The sequence below is a fragment of the Malaclemys terrapin genome, chromosome 13 (assembly GCF_027887155.1).
Source record: "Malaclemys terrapin pileata isolate rMalTer1 chromosome 13, rMalTer1.hap1, whole genome shotgun sequence".
Taxonomy (NCBI): domain Eukaryota; kingdom Metazoa; phylum Chordata; order Testudines; family Emydidae; genus Malaclemys; species Malaclemys terrapin.
This window is the reverse complement of record NC_071517.1, coordinates 36,961,619-36,975,908: the sequence shown is the minus strand read 5'-3', so window position 1 is coordinate 36,975,908 and position 14,290 is coordinate 36,961,619. Positions and strand designations below refer to the sequence as shown.

The window sequence follows — 14,290 nt, the reverse complement described above, 5'->3', positions numbered from 1 at the left end:
CACTTAGGAGCTTATAACTTGGATTGTTCTCTGTTCCATTCTTCATACTGCATTTTAACAAGCCACATCTTGGGCCAAATCCTCAGATGGGGTAAAGTAATGAAGCTCCATTGACTTTAAAGGAGCTGACCCAATTACACTAGTTTGATAACAGGACTGATTGCTTGTCAGATGCGAGAGCACTAACAACTCCTAAATATTGGGAGTGATGAGTGCTGTGCATCTTTGACATTCATATAATGAGATATTAGAGAAAGACGAATCAGGGGTATTCCCTGTATCACTGTAATGCTCACCATTGTCTTTCTCATTCCTTCCACAGCCATCACACAGCGTACTGAGGAAGAAAATGTCCAACCAAACCGCCGTGACCGAATTCCTTCTCCTGGGATTCTCTGATGTTCGGGATTTTACACTTTGTGGTGTTTCTAGCGCTTTACCTTTTATTGCTGGTGGGGAATCTTCTCATCTTCATAGCCATAGCCCTCGACCACCACCTTCACACCCCCATGTACTTCTTCTTGATGAATCTGTCCATCCTAGACCTCGGCTCCATCTCTGTCACCATCCCCAAATCCATGGCCAATTCCCTCATGAACAGCAGATCGATTTCTTATTCTGCATGTGTTGCCCAAGTCTTTCTCTTTGCCTTCTTTGCTTCAGCAGATTATGCCATACTGACTGTCATGGCGTATGATCGATACGTCGCCATCTGCCAACCACTGCACTATGAGACACTGATGAACAGAAGAGCTTGTGTCCAAATGGCAGCCAGTGCCTGGATCAGTGTTATTCTCTACTGTGCAGTGCACACTGGAAACACGTTTGCAATATCCTTCTGTGGAGGTAACATGGTGGATCAGTTCTTCTGTGAAATCCCCCAGCTCCTCAAGCTCGCCTGCTCTGACTCAGACCTCAGTGAAGTTGGGTTTCTCATCTTTAGTTTATTCTTATGCTTAAGCTGCTTTGTTTTCATAATTGTGTCATATGTTCAGATCTTCACCACAATGGTGAGAATCCCCTCTGAGCAGGGCCGACATAAAGCCTTCTCCACCTGCCTTCCTCACCTCATTGTGGTCTCCTTGTTACTTTTCACTACCACTTTTGCGTATCTGAAACCCATCTCCAGCCCTCTATAGTTTCAGAATCTCTTGGTGGCCGTTTTATATTCTGTGTTGCCACCAATGATGAATCCCATCATCTACAGCATGAAGAGCAAGGAGCTCAAAGGTGCACTGAGGAAACTGATAGGTTGGAGGTTATTCATGAAGAATGAGAAGTCCATATTTATTCTTTGAACATGATTTCATTCTGTGTTTCTTTAGAAATATAATTATCTGATCATATTATTGTCTCCATGAGAACATACAGTGCTATCTGTTTATGCAGAATTGGGTATTTACACTAGTAAAAATCCAGACAAACTTGACTGAAGGAAAAAAAAAGAGTTATTATAAGAGTATAAGAACATAAGAATGTGGCCATTCTTACGTTCTTATAATGAAGATACTGGGTCAGACCAAAGGTCCATCCAGCCCAGTATCCTGTCTATCGACAGTGGCCCATGCCAGGTGCCCCAGAAGGCATGAAGCTAAGAGGTAGTGATCAAGTGATTTCTCTCCTGCCATCCATCTCCACCCTCTGACAAACAGACGTCACCCAGAAGGTCAGTGGTAGAGACAAGAACATAACCCAGGTCTCCTGGTTGCCACTGACCTGCACAGTGGAGGCATAAACGTAGAGAAGGAAACAATAAACCATAGCAGTAACAGAGGGATGCTCCTAGCCCATCATTACACAGAGACACAAGTGCAGCTGGTATCAGGGGCCATGAATCTATCTGTAAGCAGGTAGCAGGCCATCTCTGCACAGAACTCAGTGTGGAATCATCACAGTCGAGCTGGAGACAAACTTTCTTCTCATTTCCAAGCTGAATTTACTCATGGACAATTTATCCCCATTCCTTCTTGTGCTGACATTCTCCTTTAGCGTCAATAGCTCTGCTCTTTCCCTGGTTTTTACCCCCTGGATGTGTTTATAGAGAGTGATCATATCCCCTCTCAGCCGGCATTTTGCAAAGTTAATTAGCCAAACTCTTTTAGGCTACGTCGACTCAGCAGGCTAGGCCTGTGATTCACCAGCTTGCATGCTTGTACTCATGTGCTAGCTTTGTATGAATAAATAGCAGTGTACCTCCACTAGCCATGCTGAATTCAAACCCACCTGAACCCTGGGGCTAAGTATTCAGCACACTTTCCCCTTCTGCTATGGCTATACTAAGTTTTAGACTTGTACTAGCCATCCTCGAGCTATTGCAAGTAGTGTATGTGATCTGGGAATCACTCCCCTAGCTCGTAGTGTAGATGTAGCCTTACTCTTCTTTCCTAAACTAGCTCTCAGTTGTTGCAATAGGACGACCATCATTCCTAAGATTGTTGGGTTTGGGTTGTAATTTGTTCCATATTTACACTGCATTTTATCAAGCCTCATCTTGGACCATCTCCTCAGATGGAGGAAACAGATGCCATCCGTTGACTGTAAGGGAACTGTGGCAATTTACAGTGGTGTGACAATGCTCCTCACTAGTGCTGTGATTGACAGAGGTGAGGAGAAGGAAGGACTCTAGCCTGACCACTGCCCTCCCCGTTCTTCCACAGACAGTTCATGATGGACTGAGAAAGAAAATGTCTAATTGCACCACTGTGACCGATTTCCTTCTCCTGGGATTCTCTGAGGTTCAGAAACTGCAGATTTTACACTCCGTGGTGTTTCTAGGGATTTATCTGTCAGCTCTGGTGCGAAATCTCCTTGTTATCATCATTGTAGTGGTCGACCACCACCTTCACACCCCCATGTACTTCTTTCTGATGAATTTGTCCATACTAGACCTTGGATCCATCTCCGTCACTGTCCCCAAGTCCATGGCCAACTCCCTATCGAACACCAAGTCGATTTCTTATTCTGGGTGCATTGCCCAAGTCTTTCTTTTCATTTTCTTCGCTGCGGTTGACTTTGCTTTTCTCACCATCATGGCGTACGACCGATACGTCGCCATCTGCCAACCACTGCACTATGAGACTATAATGAACAGGGGAGCTTGTGTCCAAATGGCAGCCAGTGCCTGGATCAGTGGAATTATTTACTTATTCCCATAATACAAGAACTAGGGGTCATAAAATGAAATTGATAGGCAGCAGGTTTAAAACAAATAAAAGGAAGTTCTTCTTCATGCAGCGCACAGTCAACTTGTGGAACTCCTTGCCTGAGAAGGTTGTGAAGGCTAGGACTATGACAGGCTTTAAGAGAGAACTGGATAAATTCATGGTGGTTAAGTCCATTAGTGGCTATTAGCCGGGACGGGTAAGGAATGGTGTCCCTAGCCTCTGTCTGTCAGAGGATGGAGATGGATGGCAGGGGAGAGATCACCTGATCATTGCCTCTTAGGTTCACTCCCTCTGGGGCACCTGACATTGACCACTGTCGGTAGACAGGATATTGGGCTAGATGGACCTTGGGTCTGACCCGGTACGGCCTTTCTTATGTTCTTATGTTCTTATGTTGTTCCCATTTCTACTATGCAAATTGGGAAAATATTTGCATTAACTTTCTGTGGTGGTAACAAGGTGAATCAGTTCTTCTGTGAAATTCCCCAGCTGCTCAAGATCACCTGCAATGACTCGTACCTCAGTGAAATTGTTATTACTTCTTTTCTCTTCTTCTTAGGTTTAAGCTGTTTTGCTTTTATAATTGTGTCATATGTTCAGATCTTCAAAGCAGTGCTGAGAATCCCCTCTGAGCGGGGTCGGCATAAAGCCTTCTCCAACTGCCTCCCTCACCTCATTGTGGTCTCATTGTTAGTTTGCACTGCCACCTTTGCCTACCTGAAACCCACCTCCAGCTCAACATCAGGACTTGATTTAGCGGTGGCTGTTCTTTATTCTGTGGTGCCTCCAGTGATAAATCCAGCCATCTACAGCATGAGGAACAAGGAGATCAAAGGTGCCCTAAGGAAACTGACTGCGGGGAAGTTATTCAAAAAGAATAAAATTTCCAGATTTCTCCCATGACCATGTTTTCATTCTGTGCTTCTTTACAGATATAATCTGTATAAACTGATGACATTATTGTCTCCATGGGAATGTGATGTGCAGGCTTTTATGCAAAAATGTTGTGTTCATAGTAGTAATAATCCAGACTAAATTCACTGAACTCAGTGGAGTTACTCTTCTGTGAATTAGATAAGAATCTATATATCTATCTATCTAAATTATGAGGGCATTTACTTCAATTCTGCATTTCCTTGTTAGAAGCATGAGTTTAGCTGAATTTGACCTTCTGGACTGGCATGAGCTGTCACTGGGAAACCTTATTAACTCTGTGGTAATAAAGTTTTTTGCCATTTTATTTCCTAGTTTTTCAACAGAAAAAAAACTTGTTGGTCGGAATTAGTGGTCATTGTGGTGGCTGTAGGTCACCATGGATATGGATGATGAGTGAAGGAAAAGGCTCTTTTAAGAATCATCACATTTTTCTAGAAAGGAGCTGCATTCTGTGCACAGCTTGGCCATTCTGGGTTCCCTTCACATCAACCCCTCACCCCCAAATCTCTCAATAAGTGCAGCACAAAGCTGGACACAGCCATCTGCAGCAATACAGGTTCAGTGAGGTGTGAAATGGCCTGTTCATCTCAATGAGCTATTCTCAGCGGAGTGAGAAACACCTGCAGGAGATGGTACAACCTGAAACAATAACTCAGAGATGTATGAACTGCTTCACTCATATCAGTCACCCAGGTGCCAGCAGGCTGTCCTGTGCATTGTGGGTTCATGTCCCCCTTTGCCTCTTCTCAGCTTCACACCCCGAGGGGCGGCGCTTCCCCAGATCCTGGCACTCATTGGAAGGGGTGATTAGGGACACAGGCTCAGTCCCCCCTCCCACCACAAGCCAAAGAATAAACCCCAAGATCACAAAAGCTGGAAAGGGAGGGGCATCGGACAGGCATAGATACATCGAGAGCCCCCTGATATTGGCACACACAAGAGAGGGGAATGTGGGCTGTCAGGCGCCCTGCCCTTTGTTCTAGTTCTGGATCCATCAGAGAAGAAGATAGACGCACAGGCAAAGAGAGCGCTGATGGAAACGCAGTGGGTGCTGTGCTTGCTTTATTGTTCCCATTGCAAAACTGGACCTAACAGGAAAGTGAGGCTCTGCATTCGGTAGGGGAGAGAGCATAGAGGCCTCTGAACATTGAAAGAGACAGAACATCACAACCCTCTGTTCTCCCAGTCCCCTGTCACTAACATTCAGGTCTCCTCTTCCCAGTGTCCCACCCAGCCTCATCTCCTGACCCCCAACTCATCTCCTACCCACCCACCCTATTCGTCCCCTTCCCCATACCCCCCCTCCCCTCGCTGCCCCCCAAACCTCACTCCCACAATTCCCACCAGCTCTTCCACCCTCATCATCCTCCCCTCCCAGCTGGTAAGTGTATTTCAAAAATTGTAACATCAACTTCTAAATATCCTGCAGTGCCCAGGTGATATTTCCACACAATTTGAAACCCTCAGACAGAGCCAGGTGTCTCCTTATTCTTAGGTTCAGATTTTGGCTCAGAGTTAGATCTGAACTCAAAGTGCCCAGATGGCATGTGGGTTTGTCAGCCATTACTGGACATTCCCCCTTCACGGACTCGCAGCCTGTGAGCCAGAGGTAGTTTTCAACCAGCTCATCCTCTCTCCATGCACGTGCTCAGCGTAATCCATTTGGCGCGACTCCATGCACTTTGAAGGCTGACGGGCCTAACTGAGAGCTAAACCCTTTGGCTAATAACGCTGTCACTTTATTTCCTCGAAAGAGCCGGTGAGTGGCCCTTGAGCACTGTAAACACTCCCTGCTGTGAGGATCTGAGCCCTGGTTTGATCTCTGTCTGTGCACAATAAATCAGCATCAAAACACACCAACGTTAAGAAAAGTTAGAAGTAACTCCATTGGACTCAGTGGGGCAGATTTCCCCCTCACTCACCCCAGGGTAAGTCCATGGTTGTCAAGGCTGCTTCCCCACTTTGAACTTTAGGGTACAAATGTGGGGGCCTGCATGAAAACTTCTAAACTTAACTACCAGCTTAGATTTGGTCTGCTGCCACCACTTCCAAAATGCTAATTCCCTTCCCTGGGTAGCCTTGAGAGACTCTTCACCAATTCCCTGGTGAATACAGATCCAAACCCCTTGGATCTTAAAACAAGGAGAAATTAACCACCCCCCTCCTTTCTCCCACCAACTCCTGGTGGATCAAGATCCAACCGCCTTGGATCTTAAAAACAAGGAAAAATCAATCAGGTTCTTAAAAGGACGACTTTTAATTAAATAAAAAGGTAAAAATTATTTTTTGTAAAATCAGGATGGAAACCAACTTTACATGGTAATTAAACTTAAAGAGCCCAGAGGAATCCCCTGTAGCCTTAGGTTCAAAGTTACAGCAAACAGAGATAAACACTTTAGCAAAAAGGTACATTTACAAGTTGAGAAAACAAAGATAAAAACTAACACACCTTGCCTGGCTGTTTACTTACAAGTTTGAAAAATGAGAGGCTTGTTTAGAAAGATTTGGAGAACCTGGATTGATGTCTGGTCCCTCTCAGTCCCAAGAGCGAACAACCCCCAAAACAAAGAGCACAAACAAAAGACTTCCCCCACCAAGATTTGAAAGTATCTTGTCCCCTTATTGGTCCTTTGGGTCAGGTGTCATCCAGGTTACCTGAGCTTCTTAACCCTTTACAGGTAAAAGGATTTTGGAGTCTTTGGCCAGGAGGGATTTTATAGTACTGTACACAGGAGGGCTGTTACCTTTCCCTTTATAGTTATGACAGTGGTGTTACAATGGAGTATGTCTGGTCTAAGGAAGAGGAGATTCAGGTCCTTTGACTCCAGCCCTGCTGAGGTGTGACACTTTTGTGTGTGGTCCTGGGCCCTTCAATCCCAAATCCCCTAGGGCACAGCCCTTCTCTATGAGGTGTTGGGATCCTCAATCCCAGAATCCCCTGGAACAAGGCTCTTCTCTATGGGCTGCTCTGCCCCCCAGCCCCTCACTGACCACAGCATCTCCTACCCCATTTCTCAATCTCTCTGCCCTCCTCTGCAACCCTCCCCCCAACCTGGCAAATCCCAACGAGAACCTCCTGATATAAGAATGCCTGCTGTACCACATCAAGGATGGCATGACTAGTAACCAAGAGTGGGGCATGATGGGGTACTATGGGTGGGGGTGTCCACTTCCCTGGGTCTGACTGGGGCCAGCAACAGATGCTGCACTACCCACAGACTGGAACAATAGGGATAGGATGGTGAGATCTGCCCCCACTGCAGCAGCTGCAGCATTGTCTGCCTGAGTCTGAAGAGGGCCTGAGACAACGGTTCTGGAAGAAGGGAAGTGCCTCAGGCATCTCCATGGGGTCTGAACTCCCAGCACCACTGCTCTGGAGCACCCCACCAACCCCATCCCAGCAGGGGGTTCTCTGTGCAGGGGAGGGGAAGAGCACAGCAATCCCGACCCCCTCACACAAGCAGACACACCCTGTCTGGGGAGGTTAGCACTGGGGGGACTCTGACTGCACTCTGCCTGTCTGTGGGCACCTACCTGTTCCCAAGGGGTGGGCGAGAGTCACCTGCTCCTCTTCTGGGACATACCAGGGGTCCCATGCCATTGTCCCAGCCTCTCTTTGAAGCCACCCCCCCTCCATGCATGGCCCTGGAGTGTCTGAATCCAGCCCTGAGAGTCAGAAAAGATTTATGGGACTAAATGTGCCTCTTTCCATAGGCTCCGGGGAACAGCCCAGTTCAGAGCTGTGACTCTTGGAGGGACCAGCCCCAGCTGCTGAAGATAGAGGGACAGGGACCCCCACCCCAGTGGACAATTCTGCATTTCAGGGAGGTTCCCTGTGAGTTAATGGCTGGCTGGAGAGCTGCACCATGGCAGTTTAATTCATTCTCTGATCTAATGTAACCATGAAGGCTATTGTGATCCATGCCAATGTCTCATCCGCTGACCATTTTATCTCAGCAATATCTTGTGGAAGTGAGTTCCCCAGGTTAGCTGTGTGCTGGTTGGCACTGGGCAGAGGCCACACTGGAAATACTGTTCAGAAAAAGGGCTTGTCCAGGAAGAGAAAGGAGGAGAGCGGGGAAGGAAGGAAGTGGTGGCCATGGCTTGCCAATGGAGAGAAGGAGGAGAGAATGGGCAGGTGTTGGGAGCCAGGGGTCGGTGGCTGTTTCCTGGGGCTGGGGCCATGTCAGAGGAGTGGGGCTGAGCAGAGGAGAGGACTGGTGGACAGAAGAGGGGACTGGTGGGCAGAGGGGTTAAGCAGGGATCTCTGAGGAAGCTGAGTCAGAAACTCTGGGTGAGGAATTGACTCTCGGCCATGGGAGGGGGAATCTCAAAGAACAGGGGCTGAGAAGGTCTGTGGAGTGAGGGTTGTGAGAGGGGTGGGAGAAGATTAAGGGCTGTGGGTGTTTGCTTGGTGGTCTGGGTTAGGTGAGGGAGAGGGAGGGAAACACTCAGGGTCTAAGGTAAGATGGGTTCAGTAGGTGAATCATGGATCATCTCTAAATAAATGTTTCTTTATAAGCTTTTCATCCAGTCTCAATTATTTTGGTAAAAAGAGGCACAGAGAGTTGATGTAACATAGCTGCATAGCTGGACTTAGATCACAGGAGTTCTTAGCATCTTGATCTCCTTTCTGTAGATGCCTGACTGTCCTAGTTATCATTACAGAATGGGATTCTCAATGGCATCTAAGGGCATTAGGAGCCCAAGATGTACATGCCTTACTGCCATAGGCTCCTTTGTGAATCCCAGGCATCATTTTCTGAAATTCAGGAGAAGTCCAGGCCTTGGAAGTTAACAAGAGACACAGGGCCAGGATTACAAAGGAGTTTAGGTATCTAAAGAAGGAAATAGCTGTCTATTGGGGTTTACAAAAGCATCTAAGCAGGTTAAGCTCCTCACTCCCACTGAATGACCATGGGACTTAGACACCTAGCTCATCTGGGAGCATTGATAAACCCTGTAGGTGCCTGTCTCCATCTTTGTGATCCTGGCCCACAGATGACACAGAAACTGGGCTGCAATCAGGGAACGTAGGCCCGATGCTATGTGAAGGTCATACTAGAGGATCTGAATGGTTCTTTTGGCTTTATCATCTAGACATCTATGCACGTGCCTCTGGGCCTCTGCTGCTGAGCTGTGCAGGGCTCCAGGGAGTGAGTATCACTTGTCCTTAGGAAATAGACATGAATAAATCACCTTCCCGCAGCATTAGTCCTTTAATGCCAGTGATTCTCAAGGCCAGCTACACACAGCTCATCTGCAGAGAGCAACAGGTTTGAGTCTAGTTCTGGCACTGCACTCTCAGAATGAAGGGGGAAAGGATTGTCAGATGCCTGTGCCTTTAGTTTCTAGATTCTGGTACATAGATAGATATTGACCAAAGAATCCTGGTGCTGGATGACTGAATGGATCATACATTGGGAAAAAAATCCATAAAGATCAGTACAGTAAGTTTTCTATTTCAATTAAATATGTTTGGGGATCAACATACAGGGGAAAATTAAGATGATAAATATGAATTACAATATGAACTTGTTAAGACATTTATTCACAATTTAATCGGCTAGCTACTGCTGATTGGAATTTTTCCACCCTTCAGGAAAATTTTGACTTTTCACTGAAAACTCCAAATCCATTTTCTCCCCCAGTTTTTGGCAAATGAAAACTTTTTGCTGAAAACTGGATTTTTTTTATCACAAACCCAAAAATGTTTGTTTTTTGAGTTTTCAATTTCTTTACAAACCAATCACAAAATGTTTGTAGAAAAGGAGACAGAGTCTGAGATTTGTTGTTGTTTAGCTGAAAACCCATTCGCCATTAAAATGAAAACAGCTGAAAATTTCTAACCAGCCTTAAACTTCAAATAAATTGGGGAACATTAATATTGCCTGATAAGACCTTAATTTCAAACCATTTATTCTATTGCATCTGTGTGATTTCTCTTCCAAAGGGATAGTTGTGAGAAGGTAACAACTGAATAACCAGTTAAATTGACAGCACACAGATTATGTTTTATACAGACTAGCCCTTTAAACCCTGGGTTAGAGTTGAACCAAGCAACCAAACCCTGTCTATCCTGACACCATTCAAGGACATACAGGAGATCACTGGGAGTAGAACTCAGAGCTCCTGTCCTAGCTCCACACTGCTGATGGCTGAGTATAAACGGTGTAAATGGTTTTGCAGAATTTACAGAGAACAAGACATGGGGCCATATTTCCAAAGGTATTTCAGCACCGATTTGGATTTTCAAAAGCACCTAGGAGGTTATAACTCGTTGATTTCAGGGGGTGTTGAGGTCCCTGATGATTTTGAGAATCCCACTAGTGTATCAATACCTTTAAAAATCTGCCCCACAACCCTGCTCCGAAAGTCTTTACAGTCCTAGTAGACATGGCATAGAAAGGGTGAGGAGGAAACAGAGGCAGAAAAAGGGGAAATGACTGGCCTAAGGTCACAGAGCAGGTCACTGGCAGAGACAAGAGTAGAGCCCAAGTGTCCTGACAACCCCTGCACTGCACAGTGCAGAGTAAATGATACAACATAGCGATGATGGAGGGATGCTGCTAGTCCATTGTTACATGGAGGCCGAAGTGTAGCTGGGAGTTGGTGCCATAAATCAATTTGGAAGCAGGCAGCAAGCCATCTAGTCACAGAACTTGGGGGAGAAAAATCAGAGATGAGCTGCTACTTACGATGCTGGTTGAGTCTACATGGGAATCAGGCTGTGCTGGGATTTTAGTCTATCCGTTTCATAGCCAAGATGTGAGCTTTGTGATGGATGCAACAGAGGGACTTTCTTTGGAAGAATTGTTGGGTTTGGATTGTACTTTTTTCCATCCTTCATATTGCATTTTAACAGTTCACATCTTGGGCCAAATCCTCATATAGGGTAAAATAACAAAGCTCCACTGACTTTAAATGAGCCAACCCAGTTTACACTAGTGTGATAACGTGACTGATTGATTGTCAGAGGTGAGGAGCTCTAACAACACGTGGTCATTGCAAGTGACAAGTGCTGTGCGCCTTTGACATTTATATAATAAGATATTAGAGAAAATGGAATCAGGGCCATTCCCACTGTCGCTCTAATCCTGACCATTGTCTTTCTCATTCCCCCCAAAAGCCATCACAGAATGGACTGAGGAAGAAAATGTCCAACCAAACCACCATGACCGAATTCCTTCTCCTGGGATTCTCTGATGTTCCGGAACTGCAGATTTTACACTTTGTGGTGTTTCTAGTGCTTTACCTGGCATCCCTGATGGGGAACCTTCTAATCATCACAGCCATAGTCCTTAACCACCAACTTCACACCCCCATGTACTTCTTCCTGATGAATCTGTCCATCCTAGACCTCGGGTCCATCTCTGTCACCATCCCCAAATCCATGGCCAACTCCCTCATGAACACAAGAGTTATTTCTTATTCTGGATGTGTCGCCCAAGTCTTTCTTGTCTTCTTCTTCGCTTCAGCAGATTTTGCCATACTGACCATCATGGCGTACGACCGATATGTCGCCATCTGCCAACCACTGCACTATCAGACAGTGATGAACAGGAGAGCTTGTGTTCAAATGGCAGCCAGTGCCTGGATCAGTGTTATTCTCTACTCTGCAGTGCACACTGGAAACACGTTTGCAATATCCTTCTGTGGAGGTAACATGGTGGATCAGTTCTTCTGTGAAGTCCCCCAGCTCCTCAAGCTCGCCTGCTCTGACTCAGACCTCAGTGAAGTCGGGTTTCTCATCTTTAGTGTTTGCTTAGCCTCAAGCTGCTTTGTTTTCATAATTGTGTCATATGTTCAGATCTTCACCACAGTGGTGAGAATCCCCTCTGAGCAGGGCCGGCATAAAGCCTTCTCCACCTGCCTTCCTCACCTCATTGTGGTCTCCTTGTTTATTTGCACAGGGACCTTTGCCTACTTGAAACCCACCTCCAGCTCAACCTCAGGTCTGGATTTAGTGGTGGCTGTTCTCTATTCTGTGTTGCCACCAATGATGAATCCGATCATCTACAGCATGAGAAACAAGGAGCTCAAAGGTGCACTGAATAAATTGATAGGTTGGAGGTTATTCTCTAAGAATAAAATGTCCATATTTCTCCTTCAGTAACAATTTCATTCTTTGTTTCTTTACATAATCCGCTGATGACATTATTGCCTGCATGAGAAAATGCTGTGCATCTGTCTATGCAGAATTGGGATTTACAATAGTAAAACTCCAGTCAAACATGACTCAAGAAAAAAGAAGTTATTATAGGTTTACACCAATGTAAATAAGATCAGAATCTATCTATCATATACTGCTACCCATCACCATACACTCTGAGCACCTTGCCCATAGAATCAGTAGCCATAGCAAAGCCCCGAATGATGTCTCTGGCTCTTCTTATTTTTGGGGATATCCATGCATTTTTTTTTGCTTAACTGGTTGGCTTGTGGTTTGGTTTGTTTCTTTAGAGGTGGGAAAGCCTGGGGAAATGGTGAGTGTTTGGTTAGACAGGATTTTCGATGTTTGTCCTCTCTTGGAAGTGCCAATATGTCCTCTCTTTGATGCGGTTTTCTGAGTGAGCTGAAGGCTTGCTCCCCACAATGACAACCTCGTTTACTCATAATGATAGATTTCTATTTGATTGTGAATTATGTTAGCTAGCTTGATGATGAATAATCTATGGAAATTATTGTGCAATTTATTGTGCTTCTTTTCCTGTTAATGATTGTCTATGTTCAGATCATGATTTTCTTATAAATACTCCTTATTAAACATTATTTAACAACGATTTTTATGGCTATATCTTACTCTATCTGTCATTTACAAACAGTTCATCCTAAAATACTTGGTGTTTGAACTTTGAGCTGTTATGACAGGATACATTTTTAACATGCTCTCATTTGCTTCTCTGAACAAATGGAAGTATCACACTCGGGATCGTTAAAAATCAAGAAGGCAATCCTCAGCTGGTGTAAATTGTCATAGCTCCATTGAAGTCAATAGATCTCTGAGAATTTACACCAGCTGAGGATCTGCTCCAAACTCACTCCCTTTGAATGTTCTGTACAAAGACCCTGATTCCACAGCCACTTCAACACATTATTTACTTTAATCGCATGAGTGGCCCCATTGAAGGTTTAAAGGTAAACTCATGCTTAAGTCCCTGTTGGATATGGGTTAGGTTTATGCATAGGGCTTAAGGCTAACAACAAATTGTTGTCAGACCCTGACACTGTCTCCATTTCTCTCCTTTCCCAGTCAAATAAACCTTAAAATTGGTGCATGGGAATTATTCTCTCCTTCTTGGGTCTGAATTAGTAACATAAAATACATTTTTTATCTCCAAGCCAGAATCTCTGGGCCTTCTTCTCCAGACTTACCAGTCCTTTACGACTCTTCATCATCAACCTCTCCCTCCTGGAAATCCTGCTCACCAGCATGCTCATCACCAAGATGTTGACCAACATGGTGTGCAACTGGAAGACCAGTTTCTTCCCTAGCTTCCATGCAAGTGCCATTGCGTGAACTGATCAAAACCCCGTCCCATCAACTCAGCTGAATCACATTCCCTGGAAAAGTAAAGTTATTATTCACACAAAAAGATTTATCTGTATTCATCCAGTTTTTCCAGTGACACAGAGTAGGAACGAACTCCAGCTTCTGGCAGAGATATATCTCAGGGTAGCTCACACGTACAGCTGGATGGAAAATGTATGATGAAACAGAGCTTTGTCCAAAAATGCTCATTCATAGAACCCAAAATGATTCACAGAAACATCTCAGGTTTGATGGACTTTCAGGGAAGCAAGGTCAGATTGGCAATGGATTGCCTGCCTGCCAAGCTGAGCTGCTAAGGAGCAGTAAGTTTGAAGACCCTGGTATGGGCTCCGAGGGGCCATGGCTCGAGGGTAATCTCAGCATGCAGACAGCCCTAGCCCAGGAACACCAGGGCTTCCAGACTTCCAGGGCAGCTGGCTTCCTAAAATGGCCACTGAGTCACATAGTCTGGGCAACCAGCTGGCCTGGGAGCCTAGAATCAGGTGTTGAGTGAAACTCACATTCTGCTCCTATTAGCAGCCATGAAACTGACCATAATGTCAGTTTTACTCAGTAGATGCCTGGGTCCTGTGGAGGAAATTTTGTTTCTAAAGCCCCCCCACCCCCGAGTTTTCAGTTAGAGTGAAATTTTGAAATA

The 14,290-nt window shown here is 45.3% G+C and overlaps 2 protein-coding genes and 1 pseudogene across 2 annotated transcripts; all 3 read left to right on the top strand.

Annotated features, from left to right (window-relative positions):
- Positions 1-349: 349 nt before the first annotated feature.
- Positions 350-1,298, top strand: LOC128847349 (olfactory receptor 14A16-like; annotated as a pseudogene).
- A 1,386-nt stretch (positions 1,299-2,684) lies between these two features.
- On the top strand, positions 2,685-4,067 carry LOC128847348 (olfactory receptor 14A16-like). The gene is made up of 2 exons (XM_054046740.1): positions 2,685-3,145; positions 3,575-4,067. The coding sequence occupies exons 1-2, from the start codon at positions 2,685-2,687 to the stop codon at positions 4,065-4,067; spliced, it is 954 nt and encodes a 317-aa protein (XP_053902715.1).
- Positions 4,068-11,250: 7,183 nt separating this feature from the next.
- On the top strand, positions 11,251-12,216 carry LOC128847833 (olfactory receptor 14A16-like). The gene has a single exon (XM_054047555.1). It carries the CDS (start codon positions 11,257-11,259, stop codon positions 12,214-12,216), a length of 960 nt encoding a protein of 319 aa, XP_053903530.1. The 5' UTR covers positions 11,251-11,256.
- The last annotated feature ends 2,074 nt before the right edge of the window (positions 12,217-14,290 follow it).

Bases quoted from the DNA above. Each gene is read 5' to 3' on its own strand.
- LOC128847348 (XM_054046740.1), top strand. From the start codon at position 2,685: ATGTCTAATTGCACCACTGTGACCGATTTCCTTCTCCTGGGATTCTCT. The intron at 3,146-3,574 runs ATTCCCATAATA...TCCCATTTCTAC, and splicing joins ATCAGTGGAATTATTTACTT to TATGCAAATTGGGAAAATAT.
- LOC128847833 (XM_054047555.1), top strand. From the start codon at position 11,257: ATGTCCAACCAAACCACCATGACCGAATTCCTTCTCCTGGGATTCTCT.